At 47.4% G+C, this 20,452-nt stretch overlaps 3 protein-coding genes across 4 annotated transcripts in view; 2 read left to right on the top strand and 1 right to left on the bottom strand.

The window, feature by feature from the left end:
• The window catches only part of si:dkey-91i10.2 (uncharacterized protein LOC555224 homolog), a 29,229-nt gene extending 19,866 nt beyond the window's left edge, over positions 1-9,363 (bottom strand). The window contains exon 1 of one of the 2 annotated variants that reach the window (XM_029136591.3): positions 8,998-9,363. The gene's annotated coding sequence lies outside the window, so the exon portion shown is untranslated. Of the gene's footprint in view, positions 1-339; positions 791-8,997 lie in introns of those variants that run through there. The other variant, XM_029136592.3, reaches the window with a different exon arrangement.
• Positions 9,364-11,125: 1,762 nt separating this feature from the next.
• On the top strand, positions 11,126-14,564 carry eaf2 (ELL associated factor 2). Its single transcript, XM_029135764.3, has 6 exons — positions 11,126-11,338; positions 11,743-11,837; positions 12,109-12,245; positions 12,394-12,575; positions 12,697-12,927; positions 13,096-14,564. Exons 1-6 carry the CDS (start codon positions 11,236-11,238, stop codon positions 13,140-13,142), a joined length of 795 nt encoding a protein of 264 aa, XP_028991597.1. The 5' UTR covers positions 11,126-11,235; the 3' UTR covers positions 13,143-14,564.
• Positions 14,565-15,562: 998 nt separating this feature from the next.
• Positions 15,563-19,912, top strand: si:dkey-91i10.3 (cytochrome P450). Its single transcript, XM_029135756.3, has 8 exons — positions 15,563-16,015; positions 16,458-16,648; positions 16,847-17,046; positions 17,473-17,670; positions 18,082-18,245; positions 18,322-18,488; positions 18,624-18,909; positions 19,127-19,912. Exons 1-8 carry the CDS (start codon positions 15,788-15,790, stop codon positions 19,244-19,246), a joined length of 1,554 nt encoding a protein of 517 aa, XP_028991589.1. The 5' UTR covers positions 15,563-15,787; the 3' UTR covers positions 19,247-19,912.
• The last annotated feature ends 540 nt before the right edge of the window (positions 19,913-20,452 follow it).

Raw genomic sequence — 20,452 nt, 5'->3', positions numbered from 1 at the left:
GAGCGATCTGTGTCCATGCAAAGCATCGCATTACACCTGCCGTCGCCCTCCGACCTCGCTCCATACACGGCCGCATCAATTATTGAGCCGCCCCTGCACAATAAACACGCAACTGGTTCCAGCATCCACTACAAGCACAGGGCGCGCATGCAGGGGGGGTTCCCTTCACTACGACGATGAGGCTGCACAGAAACAGACAATGTCACAAAGCAGAGCACATGCCTCCTCCGCGTCGCCGCGCTGACAGCAACACTTTCCACTCGGCGGCTCGCTCTGATGCCGCACAAGAACATGAAAGTCAGGAAACGGGGAGGACTGTTCCCACGTTTGTGTACTCACCTCCTCCGTGTTTGTCAGTCGCCGTGTGTTATGGGCTCGGCGGCGCAGCAGGCAGCCTCGCTTCCAGCTCCCAGCGCGAGCTGGAGTACAGTGTGTGCCTGTGTGTGTGTGTGAGCGGGCGAGCGAGCGCGAGAGAGAGAGAGAGAGAGAGAGAGAGAGCCCTCTCGCTGGCTATTGTTACAGGGACGGGAGCCGCACTGAGCATGCTCCAACACGAGCAGCCCTCCGGTCGCATGGAAACCAGGGAAGCGGCCGTCGCTCTCGCCGGCGGACGCACACCAAGCGCAGGCAGGTGCTGCTGCTGTGTCATCGTCTGATTAATCCTCACTTCTCCTCGGCCAGAATAAAGCGACAGCTGCTCCCTGAGCCCATGACCTGGATCTGCTGCAGAAGTTCACGCGGTGTAGGAGGAATCCACTACAGCGCAGAGTTCTCACCTGACCGTGAAAATACTCCAATAAATGAGTGGAAGCAACACCACAGGAATGGTTTCATCATCAGACGAGTCGATGCTGAACTCATGCCCTTTATCTACTGTACATGGAGGTTATGACTGCAAATCATTCCCATTATTACCTTTATCACAAATAATAACAGCTAATGGATTCGTCTGTTTTTATGTATCACCGCGCCGCACTAATATGAAGCCTCCATCTAAATAAAATCCAATTTTCCTCGTTAGTGTGCACATTTATTTACGCAGCAGGATCCTCGGAATCTAATCAAATCTTCTGCTCTGCTGGAGAAGCATGTGTCACAAGACGGTTTGAACCAGCGATGCATCAGACCCCGCGCGCGTCTTTCAGACGGATGCCGAGGTTTTACTCTCTGGCTAATTGTTCGATGCATTAAATGGAGAGTGAGACAAATAGAGACAAAGAAATGCACGAAGATGTTTCAAAACATACAGAAGAAATTGCTAATTCTGCTTGATTTCAATCCGTCCGGCGTGAAATGAGAGGATCCGGGTGTTAGCGGACCCATCAGCAGCAGTCAATGCCGCCCACTCACCGCGGGGGGTGTGATCACTAAGCACCTGCTGTTCCTCCTTTAAGGCTGCAGGAGCATCTCTCCAGCGTTCAGCACCTCCAACCATCGATTCAGCAGCTGCACGAGCGCGTTAATCGGGAGGAGCCGCTCTGTGTTTATAGCACATCTGTCGTCAGTGAATCCCATGTGGACTCATTTACAAGTGCTTAATGTATGAGCGTGTGCGTGTCCAGGTCGGAGCCCGACCCGCTGTCAGACCCAGACAGAGGTCGAGCCGGTGGTGACGCCGAGGGTCAAGGTGTGATGTTTCCACTGAGCTGCCCTGCGACGCGCGGCTAGATAATTTATGAGGGTTCCACCGCTGGTTCAATAATTCATAGGTCCCTGGTTCCACCGTGGGCGAGTCACGGACGAGCCTCTTAGAAGGAGAAGGAGCGAGTCTAGATGGAGAGGGGAGTTACGGAGCATTCGCAGGCTGCGAGGCGCGTTGCGTTTCGAGGCCTGCTAAATTTAGCCCAGCTTTCAGGACACAGGGGAGGGGCTGCTTTTAGTGTCACGTAAGTAACCCTGGGATCCCGAAGGCATGAGGCCACCGATAACCCACAGCAGGAAGCACGGGCAGCCCCGCATCAGTGGTTGTGCTGCTGCTGCACAATGCTCCACTGTTAGCGCTCCTAACAATGCGCCGACCCCCTGGCCTGGACCCAAACCTTTGCATATTGAGAGGGGAGCGGTGTGTTAATACAGGACGCCGTGAAAACTCCCCGCGGCCGTGTTCACCCGCCACTTTAATTGCTTGGCAGCGACGGGGGCATTGTGGGGCACAGTGTGGTTGTTTGATGCCTGACAATCGATAAAGCGATGGGGGAGAGGGTGAAGCCTGATGGAGGAGACAATGCACAAAGGAAACGAGTGACACACATCTAGTAAAGCAGCCACAGGCCTGACACACTGAACTAGATGTGCATGTTAAATAAAGGCTATTTGCAGTAGTTCGAGTAGAGCAAGATGCCGTATTGAAGTCTTTACCCAGATGATCAGTCAGTGTCTGTTCGTAGGCCACCGTGTACCATCACATGGTTGTGGGCGTTTCATTTGAGCTGCACTACAGCAGGTGACCAGGAAAACATGGCCGCATTTATCCGTCATGACCCTTATCTGGTATTTAATTTTCCTTCCCCTGTTAGAAGGTCCCATAGGAAGCGGTGGCTAATGTGCGACTCAATTAACGTGGTATTTACCAGATATTAGGTAGAAAGATGTCCCTCCCTCCTGCGATGGTTGTAGCTGATCTGAGTCCCCGTGTGCAGAGGGAAGCCTGCTCTCACAACCAGCGCTGCACTGGATGAACCCAGTCCATGATGAGCAGCTTTCAAATTCAATTTTCCTATTAATTTGTCCATTTCACCCGAGCCACACAGTTCCTCTCAGTATCGGACGTGTTGTGTTGTGCAGCAGCTACACTCGCGCTCCCTCACCAGCCTGTTTTGGTCGCTGCCACTGATGTAGACTAATGTTTTTTTATCGCCGTTTTCCGCCACAAATAAACAGAATCTGGCTCCTGGGCTGAAAAACCTCCACAAAGAAATTAAAAACATGCGCATTACTCCAAGCACTTCATCTGTACTACAGAGCAGAACAAGAGAGCCAAGAGGTACCAGCGTGCCAGAAAGAGAGGCTGGTGCAACAGGGAAATTCATTAGGACACTCATTATTAAATTGGAATCTCTTCATTTCCAACTTAAATTAATTGACTTAGGTGAAAAATAGCAACAAATCTGCACAGACCTGAACTGAAAATAAACTAGAACCCGTCCAAAGCTGCAGGAACCAGATGCTAAACTGCCTGGACCCTCCTCAATAAATGGGAAGATTAACCTTGGAAGCTCAGGGATCAGTGATATTTGTCGCCAACTGCTCCGCGTTGTGTGGGAGGCAGGAATAAAAACACATGAAAATTCAAGCGCGGCAGTGTTCACAGTAACGGCAGGAAGCTTGAGTGCACTTCAGAAACATCAGCATTTACACATCAATGGAGGGGGGGGGGCAGGCTGAGGTGTATTATAATGCTGAATATTCACACAGCCGAGGAGGCTGTTTGAATCCCAACGACACAGTGTCTGCACACGGCAAAGGGAAAAACAAGCAGCGGAAGCAGAGAGGGGTGTGGTCTGGTTCATAAGACACGAGAGCTGATCACACAGATCCACATAAACCCAGAACCAATCTCTGCTTAAACATGATTTATCAAGAAATAAACGAAAACACCTTCTAACACAAAATGAACTAAAGCACTGGAGGGTGAAACAGAAAATCCATCATGGCCGCTGCTCTCTAAGCATTCTGGGAACAAGACCAGGGCTTCAGAGTAACAAGGTCTCGTTTCAAGGTGATCAATTCACAGAGTTAAGAAATCTATGAAGTGACCAACATGGAATTATGGTAAATGTAGAGCTGCAGACGTTACAAATATGACCTTACGCAACAAAGATGATGTGACCTTGGGTCAAAGTAAAGAGCAGGAGGCTGCACTTTAAAACAGAACGTGGGGAAGCCATTAGAGGAGACCTCGGGCTACGGGGAAGCAGCTGCCATGAAAGAATGATGCAGAGGCTCCCAGTGTGATAAAAAACTGAGCTTTGGGTGAATTCTCCAACTTTACCATCGTTGAAGCATGAACAGCGATCACCATATTAACAACACTCTACAGTGTTTGTTTTCCAGCACTGGATCCACCCTTTACCAACCAACCCGTTAACGGCGCCGGCGCCGTCTTCAGACGTGTGCTGATCAACTAAACGAACGCTCCCGTCCGTTCCTACTGGAGAGAACGCGGCGTGAGCGGAATCCTAACGGTCCAGAACGAAGGATCCGGACACAAGCTGTCAGGTGGAGCAGCACAGAGGCGCTCAGACTCGTTATCATTCTGCACCTGGCTTCACATCGCACAAACACACACACACGAGCACAAACTGGGAACAAGCTCCTCGGAGGGGAATATATTTGCAGCCGAAGCGCTGCCGCCTCCGGAACAGAAACGGAGAACGGGAGCGAGCGGCGCCTCAGTGGATTCATTTCCTGTTCTTAAAGAAATAGGCTGTTGCACATCTGCATCTTTTTGTGTTCTTTTGTTATTTAGAGACTTTGCAATCAGTTTGATTTCTTAGTGGGAGCAGTCAGATGTAATAACAAAAATAATAAGTAGATATTATATATTGTTTGGATGAACAATAACAATATGTAATATAGTACTATACACTATAGTGTACTTTTTCTTCTCAGACAACGGTCTGATGTTCTGATCCGGATCTGTACCGGATCTGAACATCTCTCTTGTTGTGGCCTGTGTCATTCTGCCCACTACACATCTGTCCAGGACAAATTTCAATATGTACGACAACGTGGCCAAGTTGCCGAGGAACCGGTAGGAAACGAGCTTCATGTGAGGTTTGGAGCCTTCAGTGTACGACGGCTACTGGCAGGAAAGAGCTTTTAAAGTAATTAAAAAGCTCAGGCGCTGGCAGTGAGTTTATTAGAGCAACCAGTGCTGTTAGAGATCATCGTTATCACTGAAGCAGCAAATGGACCCGCAGCGCTGAGCATCTCTCTTCCTTTGACACCAGTCGTTCATAACGTAGATCAGCATGCGCTGCAAAAAGGAAACCAAACGCTGATTCTGACTCTGGGTGACGGGTGGAGCTGCAGCACCGCTGGATGACGGGTGGAGCTGCAGCACCGCTGGATGACGGGTGGAGCTGCAGCACCGCTGGATGACGGGTGGAGCTGCAGCACCGCTGGATGACGGGTGGAGCTGCAGCTCCGCTGGATGACGGGTGGAGCTGCAGCTCCGCTGGATGACGGGTGGAGCTGCAGCTCCGCTGGATGACGCCCTGAGGGAGCTCTCACCGACACCGGCCTTTAACAAATGTCTGCTCCGACACAGAGCGTCTGCTTCTGAGGGAACTTTCCCACAGCCACGTTCCTCTGGCGCTAAAATGATGCGGGTCAGTTATTGTGCACGCAGTGTGTTGTGGACTTCTGCGTGCTAACGCTAATACTGCTGGTATAATAAACCTGAATGGATTATGCTGGATAATCCAGATAATACCATTAGGGGATGAGGGCTGTATTAGAGATGGAACACCTTACACGGACAGTGCAAATGAATGCTGCAAGTGTGTGCGTTCCTTGTGAACACAGAACATAATAGGCACAACTGACCTTGTTCAAATAGAGCTCCTATGCTTTTTGCATTAACTGATATTTTGCAAATGTTCTAAGAAAGTGAGAAAAAGCAGGCGTGTTGTCTCTCGCCTGTTCTAGTTCTGGGTCACATCAGAGCCTTCTGTTCCTGTGATACTGGGTTGTTGTTGTTGTTGATGTTGTTGTTGTTGTTGTTGTTGTTGTTGTTGTGTATCATCATATTACTGTACTGTGTGTCTCCTGTCAGACTCAAGGCTGAGACAGTCACTATTTGTTTGTGCAAAACAGGTCTGATACACTATCTGTGTCCTTCGTATGTGTGTGTGTGTGTGTGTGTGTGTGTGTGTGTGTGTGTGTGTGTGTGTGTGTGTGTGTGTGTGTCTTTATCAAGTGACCTTCCTGCTCTTCAGCCGATTATGGCTGCTTTTCATTTTCCGCTCCAGCCTTTACGTTCCCTCTGTGAATGCGTCGCTCACCACTGTCCAGCTGCTTCACTCTCAGTTATATCAGCCTCATCCTTCACAGCACACAGCCGTGATTTGAAGATGCCTGAGGAGTCCGTCGCCTTCAGCTGCCGCGTTTCTCAGCACTCTCTCAGACGCTGCTCATTGTTGCCCCAGCTGCCTGATTTGTAATTACTCCACTGTTAATTAGTGGTTGTCCATAATTGAGACAGGGACTCCAGAGCACCCTCCACCCACAATGCCACAGTGGAGAATGGATGACACACACACACACACACACACACACACACACACACACACACACACACACACACACACACACACACACACACACACACACACACACACACACACACACACACACACACAGTCAGATGAATGCAGCTGTGACTGATGTTCTAACAGGACACAAGGGGATGTGTTACACTTTATCCCGAAGCCAGGACACGAGAACAAAGGAGTTTGGGGTTTGGCAACTTAAAAATGGTCCCATCATCATTGTTAGCTGTTACGTTTTTTACCTTGAATTAAAAAACATTGACACTGAAGGCGCATTCTTTGAAGTTTCCCTCATTCGTATAACGGTGTAATCACTGTGCTCTTGAATCAAGGCAGCATTGCTTCAATCAAGGCTGAGTGTCTCCTCAGTGACATCAACAGTAAAGATGTTTCAAATTACATTTGTCTAGACGCTGTTCTGCTTTCAGGATTCTGTAAAAAGTTTGTTTCCACGCAGGTCAAAGAAAACCTGCAATTTGAGATGCACAGTAAAAGACCCTTAAAAGAACTGAGGGCAGATTCGAGCCAGCGACTCTGCTCAGATTAAACTGCTGGGACTGGTTGTGCCGTACTCTGTGGAACCCGTGGGCCGTTATCAGTGGCTGCTTATCCCCAGAAGGTTGCAGGGCTGGAGCCTGTCCAGACCCACATGCCTCCTGGAGCGGACGCACAAACCGCTCACGCCAGTAGTGACTGCAGTGACTTACAGACACTAAATGTACAGCAACTCCTGCCATTAATTCTATGCATACAAGCCTATAATTAGTCAGGTTATAAGTTAAGGCTGTCAGAAACCTGTTAATTCTAGTGTTTATCACTGGGGTCACAGTAGAGGCTGGAGTCGTACTGGATTGAATTAGGCTGTGCAGGTAAACCTAATAAAGTGGCCTGAGAGATTATTTCTAAGTCGACATTATGATCATATACAGTTACATAACTCGTACAACACTCATGTTTTAATGACCCTGGTAATGACTATTACTTAGATTAGAAATAACTGTAAAGTCAATAGGCTAGAAAAAACACCTGAACTCAGCCAATAAGTTAATGGAAGCTCATTATACTCTGTCCAGCCAAGCTGATCTCCTTCCAAAGCAGAACCAGTAAAATACGATGCCTGTGCCTGCACACATTAGCATCAGTGCACCCCAGGGCCCGGCCGTACCTGCCGCACAATTCTGCTGGCTCGGCCCAACAGATCGACCTGACTAATTAAATCTAGTCCTATTGACCAGTGTGTGTGTGTGTGTGTGTGTGTGTGTGTGTGTGTGTGTGTGTGTGTGTGTGTGTGTGTGTGTGTGTGTGTGTGTGTGTGCAGGAAGAGTTTGCAGAGCCTCTGTCTGACCTTTTATCATCTCACGATTACAGTAAATCCAGTAAATCCATGTTAAGCACATCTGCAAACTATAAAAATGTTAAATACTAATTAGGTAAATACAGTATGTGAGAATGTAGAAAAAAACACTTCTGGCAACTAATATAACTGTTAAAGTGTGTTTTCCTGTAGATGTGATCACCTTCAGTGATGATAGAGGATATGTGTGTATAAATTTCACTGTATTTCATTTTCTTGGTGTGGTTTGTGTCATTATAGTCCTAAAGCCATCAAGATTGAACTCGCCAAGACGTTTATCTAGAACAAACTGTCCAAATTCCTCCACATCATACAGCAGACGATGAAAGATGCCTTCTGTCTGCCAGCCACATTAATCCTCAGCTTGTGAATTAGATTCCTCTTGAACAAGTTCTTGCTTCAAACCATACACGCCAATCATCTTTCCAGCTGGGCACCGATCTACGTTGACAATTCTAATGGTTTTCCAGTCACGTGACCCTCATCCAGGAAAAAACTTCAGCTCAGAGAGTTTCCATCAACTATTAATGCTCAAAGCAAAGACGAGATCCATTATACAGTATTTTCCATCTTCTGAAGTGAAGGAAATTGCTGCTGGAGCAAATACCACTGTTTTACAGTATTCATTAACATTATTTGATGGCCGTCTGGCAGGCAGCCAGCTGGAGCATCGGCCCTGGAGACGCCTCCAGTCAAGGCTTGGATGCACCTGCTTACTGAGGCCCAAACGCCTCCACAACGTTGCACTTAAGGAGCCCCGGGAGCGTCCAGCAGCTCCAGGGAATGAACGAGAAGCAGGAAAAGGCTGCTGCTTCACTGTTTCATTTACCAAACTGCATAATACAAACAACAACTCATTCCTGCTACTGGGTGATTTTACAGGATCTCACACGCGAGTCCTCAGGACCAGGGCCGACTCCCACGGGTGACGACACTTCTCTCTCTGTGTCATTCAGTTGTTAATGAATAACCAGTAATTCACAAGTTATTAGTCAATGCGTCAGACGGGGGGAGTTTTCATGAGCTTCTCCGCTTAAACCATTGGCTCCCTTCAAATGAATTAATAATTAGTCATTTACTGACAGTTCTGGGGTTTTAATGCGACCACGCCTAATTTCTCAACAAAACTATAGAAACGCTTGTTCAAAATTATTACAATTTGTTGAATTATTTTGCATGATATTTTTATATTCTAAAAATATAATATAAAAAATTAATCAGCTGATCTGATTGAGATCACATCGATCTCTGTGGAAACGTGGAGCAGCCCGGTTTAAGCTGCTATTGTCCAGGCTACAGTGTTTCAAAACCAGTGAAAAGCTTTAAGCTTAAATGTGACCACACATGCATCATTTTTGTTCCACTTACTCAGAGTTGCTCAGGGCGCTTTCACCTCCATCACATCACACAGAGGAAGTCCCGTTTCTGCCTGGATTCAGCAGGTTGAACCCGCAGCTCGTCAGATCATCGCTGGAGCTGGTGTGAGGTTCGACGCCGACCTGACATCACACCCCGCTGCTCCTCCGTGCTTCCATCCCGCCGTGCTTCAGTCTGACGGATTTTGCCGTAGACTCGACCCCCCGTTTTTCTTTTGCGCGTTTCTCCTTGGGAACTGTGCTGCGTTTATGTGCTGCGCGTAATATTTCCGCCTCGCTGTCTTAATTAACCTTCGAGAACAGGGATTCGGCGAAAAAGCAAATCGGCCAATGGAAAAAACAACAATAAATACATAAAATCCAGACAACAGTTGAGCCTGGACCTACAATAAAAAATAGAGCATACACTCATGTCACAATATTATGACCAGAAATTATTCATACAGTGACATTAATATGTCCTACAGCACTTGAATGCAGCACGGGCAATAGGACAGCGTTGTTGGGCTGCTTGTGATTGGTCCAGATGAAAAAAGCAGGCTGTGACCATATGTCCCCTCCTCAAGACTCAGACGGGGCCAAATCATGGTGGTGGCCGCTCTCTCCATCATTCAGCACGACTCGCGGCTGCGTTGGGAGCAACAATGACCCAAACATGGACAGACTGAGTGTGTTCTGTGTGTCTACAGCACACTGCAGTGTTACACAACAAATGAGACAACAAATGAGAAACAATACGTTTATTTAGATTAAAAATGAAAAGTGATATATTTGTATATTGAATAGATGTTTGTTGTTGGACCCTGTTTTACTTTTATATATATCCTACATTATGATGTTCCATTTAATTTTTTTGTACTGCGTCTATATTTGCTCACTAAACAGGTGAAACTGTCACATGCACAGTCTGGTGAGCGCCGTCTTTAACATCTCACCACCTCTCCTGGCAACTAATGACCTGGGAGCTCTCTTTTGTGATCCATTGTGAATGTGTGGACAGTTGCTGGGAAACAATAACCCTCACCTCCCGCAGTCCAAGGCCAACCCCCCACAGAAAGCGATATCACCGGAGGACGGCCACTGTTTACCTCCATCCATGGAAACAGACCCCCGCTGCATGGCTCCTTTTCACGTGGGATGTGAGCACAGTGAAACAGGATTCCTGTTCCTTTGAAATCCACCTCAGCCATTTCTTAAAAGTGGCACCTTTGAAATTGGATTCTACTGATTAAAAAAAGAGGGTTTAGACGTTCGCTGCCTCTGCCTCAGCTCAACCCCTGAGCTCTCAGTTTTCTTGCAGCTGATGAACTTTGATCAGAATCACACCCTCCCCGACTCCTTAATCTGGCTCCTCCTGTTCTAAATCATCAAACCTCACACCTGTCTGTCCAAACATGCCATGTAACTGGACAGGTGGGTGCGTTACCACAAACTGGCCGAACCGTGCTTGTGTAATCTTGTCGTAGATGTTGATCCTGTAATGTTTGAGCAGCAGAACATATGGCGTCAGTGAAGTGCAGACCAAGCAGGAATTTAAGGCTTAGGAATCATTAACAGTATGAAGGAAGAAGAAGAGATTATTTTCACTGCCACGGGAGCTGATGAAGCTCCGAGCGCCTGCAGCCTGTGGACCATGAAAACACAGTCATTAACTGTCACTGCCTCAGTTCATTAGTGTCTGATTACCAGACCTTTAGGACATCCAGAGTGTTTTGGCTAATTCTGTAATTAGGCTTACAGCTCAGGCAAATGATGCTAGTGGTCGTGCTAATGGTCTTCCTTGTTGGAAACTGGAATTCTAATAACTGCTTCAGAGAATGGTTTCAATTTAGCAATTTAGCTTGCAAAATAATTATTCTGATTTAATGCTTACGAATTTTGTCAAGTCTTCACAATTAATATAAGAAACGTGTCTATATAAAGAACATAACAGAAAGGATGTTTGAATTCTGCATAAATAAACTAGAACTAGAAACAAGATAAAATTACTGTTACTGTTTAAATAAAGATATTAGACCATGTGCCATTTTTCCGAACTGAAACTGCTCACTCGAACGTCACTTTGATTGGCATACGCTGAACCAATCACGGAGGTGCATCACTGTACTAACTAATCACAGCAAAGGGGAGGCGGTGCTAACGGTATCAATGAGGCGGTCTGGGCTCTACCGTACATGGTTAACGGGTAAAAAAGAACAGAGGAAAGTTTAAAGCTCATGAAACTCTCAGGATGAATGGAACAGCGTACTCCAACTTTGACAACCAAGAACATGTCTTGAAATTGGGAGAGACGTTTGAGAAACACCCCAAAGGCGCTTATCATACAGTGCGATGTAAGTGACTCAGTTGGTTATATCCGGCTTTTCCCGTAGCTAACAGTAGCATGCTAGTTAGCTCATTAGCTAAATGGAAAGCAGATGTATACAGATAATTACAAGTAGTCAACTTTGTCCGACTTGTCAATTCACGCAAATAATAGGTTTTGGACGACTGACTGAGCTTCATGTTCTTTGTCGGTTTAATAAGTTAGTTAAGTATGAACTATTACACGCCATTGAATACCCAACTGTCAAAATGTTAGCTAATGCTAGCACTTTGCCAATCCGTGCACTATCGCCACCTGGTGGTAGCGGTAGACAACTACAGCCCCAAGAACAACCCGTCATCAGTGCTACGCTTCATTTAGTTTGTGTAGAATATGCACAGACTCTTGTTTTCTGGACTCTTTTTGTCATAGATGACTTCAAACCAGCCTCAATCGACACAACATGTGAAGGGGAGCTTGAAGTGGGCAAAGGAGAGCAGGTTACTATTACTCTACCCAACCTGGAGGTGAGTGTGATACTGCAAAGTTCTTCTCTGGGACACTAGCAGTAATTATATGTTGTTGGCTCCTGTTGACCTCTGCTGTTAAGTATTCTGCATTGCTGAATCACAACCAACTGGTCTATAGTTACAGTATCTGACTGTTTTATATGCAGTTGCAACAGCTTAGCTTGTGACTTTTTTGTATATTTTTCTCATCATTTTTCACACATTTTTTTTTACCATTGATGCCAACATATGAATAAAATATGTGAGTGTAAGACTTTTTTTCTTTTAGGGTTCAAGCGCTCCAGTAACTGTCTTCAAGGGCTCCAAGAGGCCGTACATGAAGGAGTGCATTCTCATTGTGAACCATGACACAGGAGAATACAGACTGGAGAAGCTAAACAGCAACATAGCTGTAAAGAAGACCAGGTTTGCTACTGCTCATTTTACTAAAGTCCGTGATATAACGTGCTGATTATTACCAATACATGAAATTTACTGTACTGATTTTACATATAGCATAATGTGCCACAAGTGTCTTCTGGATAGTTGTTTTACTGTACATGTGCATTGCTAGGGCCGAGGGCAGCAGTAAGATCCATTCTCGCATGGAGCAGCAGACCAGTCGTCTGAGCCAACAGATGAGGAGTAGCAACAACAGCAGTGGCAGCAACAGTAACAAAAACTCAGCCAATATCAAGAGTTCTCCTCCTAAAGAGAAGACTTCCCCAGCGTCTCCCATGGATGACATTGAAAGAGGTAAGATGGTGTCTGTCACATCAGAATGTAATTGTTAAGGCAGTCAGTTTACTACATCTATACTATAAATCTGGATAATTGTCATACATTTTTTTATCTCTGATTATGTCCCTGTGTACAGAGTTGATGGCAGAGGCGCAGGTCATGGACCAGCTGAGCAGCAGTGACAGCTCCTCAGGCTCCAACAGCTCCTCATCCTCCAGTGACGACGGCTCCAGCAGCAGCGACTCGGAGGACGAACAGACCTCTGTGCCGTCCACAGCCCCGGCCAACCACAGCATGCCCATCATCAACACCAGCAGCAGCAGCAGCGGCCAGCAGGAGAGTGGACGGGGACTCATGAACACACTCAGTAAGTAGCCATGTGTGACCCACTGGCAGGATGTAGGGGTAATGTAGGGTAAGCAATGAAATAATACACAACCCCGTAAATGTAAATAGTATTAGCTGATGAAATGGGGAAAAATATTGTATTATCAGGGTGCATGTTCTTAAAAGTCACTTTGTTGATGTGTTGCAGAAAACGACCTCCAGCTGAGTGAGTCCGGTAGTGAAAGTGATGACTGAACATGAACAACCTCCTTCAGCGTGAAACTGGTCTCTCCATATCCAAATATCTGCTAGCAAATGACAAATTCATATCTCAATTATTGCCTGACAACTTTTTTTTTTAGTAGTTGCCTAAGTTCAGTCATGTGATGTGGTTGGTGTAACCAGAGCAGTAGAGTACGACACATGATCTGTGATGCACATGGTGGATTCACATGTGGTTAGAATGACCAAGCTTGTGGCGGGCAGAATGTCTGTCCATCGATCAGCTGACTTAACTACTGGTGTCTCAGTGTTCTGCATTGAGCATATCACAGATTTCAGTGTGTCAGTTAATAGCTTATTAGTTCTTAAGACTCGTCTACACTGAATTTTGTTTGGAAACCTTAATCTGTGTCAACAGAATTTTTATTTATTCTTTTTGGCCTGAGCCGGACTGACGAGTCTTCTGTTTTGCTTTGATTTTTCATTAAACTGCATCAAAAGGATAATTATTAATTTGGCTGCAGTAGAACATACTGGCAACACACGATGATATGTTCCTACCTCAGGAATGTGTTATTGTGGTTGTTTCTTCACATCCAGGGATCAGCTTCTTTCACTTCTTCATTGCAAACTGAAAAATGCTAATCCAAGACAGCATGGTCTTGATGTTACTGTAAACATTATTTAACACTTGACCAGATAGAGGCTTTAGGTAGGTTTGTGTCTGAAGTTTGACAGTGAGCAGGTGGCATCCAACAGGTTTATCTAAGGTTTTCAGTAGAAAAGCTGCGACCTGCAGCCACTGGACACTGGTCAGAGAACTGGAAGATACTAAAATGCTCAGTGGAGCTTCATGGGGAAGGCGAGTGATAATCATGTGGGGTTTTACCTTTTGCTTTGCACATGAACCCTTTAGTCTTTTGTTTAAATGAATCTGGTTACAGCTGCTTGTTTGTTCAACCCTGTTTATTGCGATGTTTCATTAGATGAGTGGATCAGATTTAGTGCTCAGTTGAATCAGATGTGGACGTGCTTTGAACCTGCAATACTTGAATCTTTATTATTTATATTTCAAAATATACTCGACCAACAGTGAATTGCTGATAGATATTTATATATATTTTATTGGCCAAGTAATTGGAAGTGAACGTCACTATAAACAAAGACTGCTTTGGCTTTGGTCTTATCAGACAGCGCTGTGCCTTTGTGATCTGCCTCACCCGGCCTAACGTGAGCCCGTGTGCCCAGTGAGCTGTCTCTACAGGAAGCTGTCCCTACACTGCAGCATGTCCCTGACGGCCCAGACGCCTCGCTCACATGCAACTGAACATGCCTGTGAGAAGTTGATGCTACAGTATGTTTAGCCTTACACACAACGGTGGCCTCTGAGTAACATTTGTAAACTAATTGAGAACAATTTCTTTATAGAAAATAAAGTTCTAATTGTTCCTTGTGCTTTAGTGTGAAATATTTCTGAATCCCAGGTTTTTGAGTTACATGATGCTACATGACAGTGTCTGCCATAAGAGAGATAGAAATGGAAGTGGCTCCATCTGTAACATAATGCGTGAAGTTCCTCAGATGGACTCTCCAACCTGCAGGGTGGAGGTGGAATGAAGCGTCCTCGTCTGTTCAGAAGACGTCCAAGAATGAGCTGAAAGATAATCAGCTGGTTGGCTGCTTAATGCTGGACCTGACCTGCTAATTGAAAAAACACACACTTGGACACGGTTAATAACTGACACTCATTAATCTGTTAATGTTTGTGGGAACCAGGCTTGTGTGTGGAAGAGAGTATAGTTGTGCTTTGTGTCCTACTTAGACCATGAGTTTACAGTCTTTCTGTTGTTTTTCTTAACCTTTGTGTTCTTGGCAAAACCAAGTCTGTTCTAATTGATTCTGGCAAATGTGACTGTGAAGATTGTTTGTGACATGGAAGCGCTCCAGGAACACTTTGTCTCATTAATTAACTTTATTGGTGACCAGGTAATAAGGGTTGATACCAGGTCCAAACCATCACAGAACCTGTCATCCTGCCGACCTAGTATGAGGGTCTAAAAACCCAGACGTCCAACTCACACCTGTCTGAAAGACTCAACAGGACCGCTGACGTTCAGAGGAAGGTGACGTCATATTTCTCAGTACTTTTATCCCACCACCGAAAGATAGATTCATTGTTTGTTTGAATCTCATTGCTGCTTCTGTCTGTTCTTCGTATTCGGGTAATCTCAGTCTAATCTATGTTTATTTTACAGTTGTCTTTATTGTGAGTTAATAAATTGAGCCTTTAGCGTTATTTACAGTAATGATATCGGGGATTTAACATCTATGGCCTAAAAATGTCACCAAAGTCAACAAAGCCCGTATCGTGAGAGTGGAGCTGAGACAAAAGGGAATTCAGATCAAGGTCAGCGCTCGACGGCGCGACACGCGGAGAGGGAGGCAACGGGAGCCGCGTTTACGCACAAAGGGGAGATGACGCACGAATAAACTTAGAATAATTAAGTATTAATGTGTTCCCAAACCCAGTTGCTCGCTGTTTACGACCGGGGCTCAGAGGGTGCGTCGGCTGCGCCCGGCGCAAACACGCAGACGCTCGAGTCTCCGCCCCGCAGAGACGCGCAGTGTCCGGTTCGTCCGCAGACCAGCTGGCGCACAGAGCGCAGGAGCCCGCAAACATGCTGAGAAAGTCCCTGTCGAGCCGCCAGCTGCGCGGAGGGGTCCGCGGGCTGGCGGCGGGCCTCGCGGGGAGCCGTGGAGACGCGTCCACCTCCACCTCCAGCTCCACCGTGGTGGGAGCCGAGAACCAGCTGAAAACCATGGACGACCTCGGCGGACCCAGCTTCATGGCGACCCTATACTGGCTCTTCATAAAGGGACACTTCAAAACGGCGCATCAGATGCAAGTAAGTGGGAGTCAAATCCGAGTTACGGACTGAGTATGCTCTGACTGAGCCACATTCACTGCAGCGACTCCAGGACCTTTGCACTTTCCACCAACAGTTAACAGAGGCGTTATAACGAGGTTATTAACCTTAATTACTAATAAAAAACAAGGTCAGCCTAGTGACAGCAACTTGTTTTAGGTAGATTTAGGTAGATTAGGTTATTATGTTGAAAGTGATGTAAAATGTATTTGTTCTGCATGTAAAGCCTTTTGTCTCTTTAAAGAACCAGTGGCCCAAATTGTTCCCTCCATGTTAAACCCATTTCCTGTTACAGGAAGAATTCTTGTTCTGATAACAGATTCCTCAGATCATTTCAGATCTTACTGGGTCGTGGGTTTGGTTTTATTCATTGGACATGTTTTCTCTCCCAGAATAACGAACCCGTGTTATTTTCATAAAGATTGAGCACATGAAGATCTACGGGCCTCTGTGGAAGTCTAAGTACGGCCCCCTGGTGGTGGTGAACGTGGCCAGCGCTGACATGATCGAGCAGGTTCTGAGGCAGGAGGGCAGACACCCGGTCCGGTCGGACATGACCCACTGGAGGACCTACAGGGAGCTCAGGAACCAGGCCCACGGGCCGCTGACGGAGTGAGTCGTGGAGATTTCACTTCACTACTGGACATAAAGCAAATAAACACTGGGTGCATTTAGTTCTAACAAGGCCACAGTCCAGTCCTGCACAAAATGAAGGCCTCAGTCAAACTCCACTTTTCTCTGACTCTGACGAGTCGGTCTTTGCCATCACGCTGGTGTTCTGACTCGGACGTTCCGATCCGGTGCCTGCAGGGTGGGAGCCGAGTGGCAGCGCATCCGCAGCATCCTGAACCCGCGGATGCTGAAGCCCAAACACGTGTCCTCCTACGCGCCCGCCATCAACGAGGTGGTGACGGACTTCATCCGGCGCGTGGCCTGGCTGAAGGAGAGCGGCGGACGGGGCGTGATGGTGCACGACCTGGCCGGAGAACTCTACAAGTTTGCTTTTGAAGGTCAGCACGCGGCCACGTCAAAGGTTTCTCTGAATCAGAGGGTTTAATCCCACCGCTACTGTTACGTTTGCTCTTATTTATCAGGCTCAGAGCTTGAATAAAGGCTGCATCTTTTGGCCTTGACAGCTGATTGTGTGTTGGGAGATAAGCTTTATTTCATCACACAATCTCTTATTACATCCACTAATAAAACCTAGTGTTCTCACCATGTTGGTATTTTGGTAAAAGCCCACGTCCTTTTTATGGATTTGCGTAGTTCTGTGTGGAGGAACAGCCTGGGCCGCACCTTGACCTTTGACCCCTGCAGCCCCGTTGTCACTCAGACCTTATCGCCGTCCGTCAATGGTTGACTAGAGCTGAATCCTGGCTTTTCAAATGTGAGACTGAAACATGGGGAACACGGAGGCCGCTGTGTTTCTACCGCAGGGATCTGCTCGGTGGTGTTTGAGGCGCGCATGGGCTGCTTGGAGGCGGAGGTGCCAGAGGAGACGCAGAAGTTCATCTTCTCCGTGGGGGAAATGTTCCGGCTGTCCCCCGTCCTCGTGCTCTTCCCCCGGTCCGTGTGGCCCTACATTCCCTTCTGGAAACACTTCGTGGCCGCCTGGGACCACCTCTTCAAAGTCGGTGAGCGGCGTGAGATGATGTCATGACGCGTGTAATGCTTTAAGATGGAAGGTGAAGATAAACAGTTAGAATGAAAAGATGTGAGCAGCAGCATGTTATGAATGTCAGCACATATAAACTGGCTGAACAGCTGTGTCACAACATTCAGGTCCTTCTGTAAGTCCTGTTTGAAAGGCTCTGTAGTGCAGTGTAGCTGCTGGACATGGATCAGTCTGCCACTCCCCACAAAAGGTCACCGGAGCTCAGTCGACACATTATCAGGGTTTTTCAAGGCCACCGGACTCTGAACAAGCGAAGTTCACGGTTCCTGCTGCTCTGGTTTCACCCGAGGCCCGCGCCGCCGTCGCCCCCTGCTGGCCGGCGCCCCCCCTCCTCCCCCCGTTTCGCTCACGGCCCGTTTCCTCCTCGCAGCGGACGCGCTGGTGCACAGGAAGATGGCGGAGCTGCAGAGCAAGGCGCAGCCGGAGCAGGAGGTGGAGGGCGCGTACCTGACGCACCTGCTGCTCAGCGAGCGCATGACGGTCGCCGAGGTCCTGGGCAGCATCACCGAGCTGCTGCTGGCCGGAGTGGACACGGTGAGTGGGCGCCGCGGGCGCGAGCGGCGGCCGCCGCCTCCGCCCGCGGCGCCTCTAACGCGCTCATCCGCCGCAGACCTCCAACACCATCTCGTGGGCCCTGTACCAGCTGGCCCGGGAGCCGGCGATGCAGGAGCAGCTGCACCGGGAGGTGACCCGGGTCTGCCCCGGGGACAGGGTGCCGAGCGGCGACGACGTGGCCCAGATGCCGTATCTGAAGGCCGTCATCAGAGAGACGCTGCGGTAGGAAGATTCTGCAGGGTTCTGTCACGAATGGGTCGGCCCAGAACCTCCCCACGGGATGATTCATGACGGGTGTGAGGGGTTCTGGGCAGCTCAGCACAGCCTTCATTCCTGCCCGCGTCCTGTTCCCACCAGCATGTACCCCGTGGTGCCAGGAAACGCCCGCGTCACCGTCGACAGCGAGATCGTGGTGGGAAACCACCTCTTCCCCAAGAAGACGCTGTTCCACCTGTGCCACTACGCCGTGTCCTTCGACGAGGACGTCTTCCCGGACCCCCACGCCTTCCTGCCGCAGCGCTGGCTCCGGGGCCCGGAGGAGACGTCCAAGCACCCGTTCGGGTCGGTGCCGTTCGGCTTCGGGATCCGGGCGTGTCTGGGCCGAAGGGTGGCTGAGCTGGAGATGTATCTGCTGCTGTCCAGGGTAAGAGGACATCTGCTTCCTGACACCTCACGTGCTTCAGATCTGGGCTTTGAAGCGGTCAGCTGATTGAACGTCCTCAATCAGCTGTTTTGGAGCTAAATTAGAGCAGAAATTAAAAAGTTCACAAGTTACTTTTTGACTGTATGTGACTTGACGTGGCTCGTTTCTCAAATTAATATAAAATCGTTCTCATCTCATCTCATCTGTCAACGTCAAGCTGATAAAACACTACGAGGTGCGGCCGGACCCGGCTGGAACCCCGGTGAAGCCGATCACCAGAACCCTGCTCTGCCCCGAGACCCAGATGCAGCTGCAGTTCCTGGACAGGAGCGCGTAGCGGTCGCCGGGCGCCGCGGCAGGAATGCGAGCGCCTGTCGGTATGCGCCGCGCGTCGCCGGCCTGCGGCACCGGGGGCACAGGCCCGGTTCACTAACTGCAGAACCAGGCCGGGCCGTGGGTCGGACTGTGAAGAGGGAACCGCAGGATTTAGACATTTAAGTCCCTGTGAATGCGAATGAATCTGTGCCAAGAGTGTTTTTAACGAGTTTCTCACCAATGACATGATGATGTAAAGTGTAAATAGATCTGTTAATCATAAATATGACCATTAATAACACGTTTTAAATGAAATGATTTGGATTCTGTATTCTTTCAGTTTGTCACGCTGCTCTTTTGATGCTTTGTTTGTAGCCTTTGTCTTCTGACAGTCTTCTGTGTGTTTGACCTGCTGGACTCCTTCCATCAGCTCAATCAACATTAGTTCCTGTGAATCTGTTCTTGCTTGTAATTAAAAACGTTTATTAATGTACTTTGAAAATGAAAACAGTCGGCAACAGGTTGGAACTGTGGCTCTAAACACTTCTAGGTTCTGTTTCCCAAGCAGCGGTGGACCTTTTCCTCATAATGTAACATATCCACCCACTGTATGTAAGTGTGATATAAAGCTGTGTCTCAATTCATGTGTGTGATGTACATCGAGCAGCAATAAAAAGAGTTCATTTTAGTTTGACTTTGTTTGTATCAAAGCTCAGATTCCATGGGATCTGTTTCATAAGCAACCATTATTAGGCAGTTTTAGATTTAAATTATAAATGAAATTACAGGGTAAATTAAATAATTTTTCTCCTCATCAATAAAACATTCAACTTATTAAACGCGTTACATTTGTTGGGGTTTATTTTCTGCCGAGTCAGGTTGAACAGCAGCCCAGTGCTGCCCTCTGGTGGACGGTTGCAGCACTGCACGATTTCCCAACTTAACTGTAACTGACATACGTAATACTTAAGAAACTCAATCAAACTCAAACAAAAAATCATTCATAGTCATCAGTGACTGTTTTAAAGGTGGGATTATTCATATTTATTTTCATCCAGCTGTTATTTGGGTCATTGGTGGTTCAAGATAACATAATGAGCGAACGAAAGAGGACGAAGAATCAAGTCAATGAAACTATTATCAATAAAAAATACTTCTCCCATGATTCACTCACTTTGGGAGTACATTTTTGATGCTGTGAATCAGAATTGCGCCATGTCCAAGTTCT

This window comes from Betta splendens, chromosome 21, assembly GCF_900634795.4.
Source record: "Betta splendens chromosome 21, fBetSpl5.4, whole genome shotgun sequence".
NCBI classification, from domain to species: Eukaryota; Metazoa; Chordata; class Actinopteri; order Anabantiformes; family Osphronemidae; genus Betta; species Betta splendens.
The sequence above is the reverse complement of the archived record's forward strand: the minus strand, read 5'-3'. Positions and strand labels throughout refer to the sequence as shown.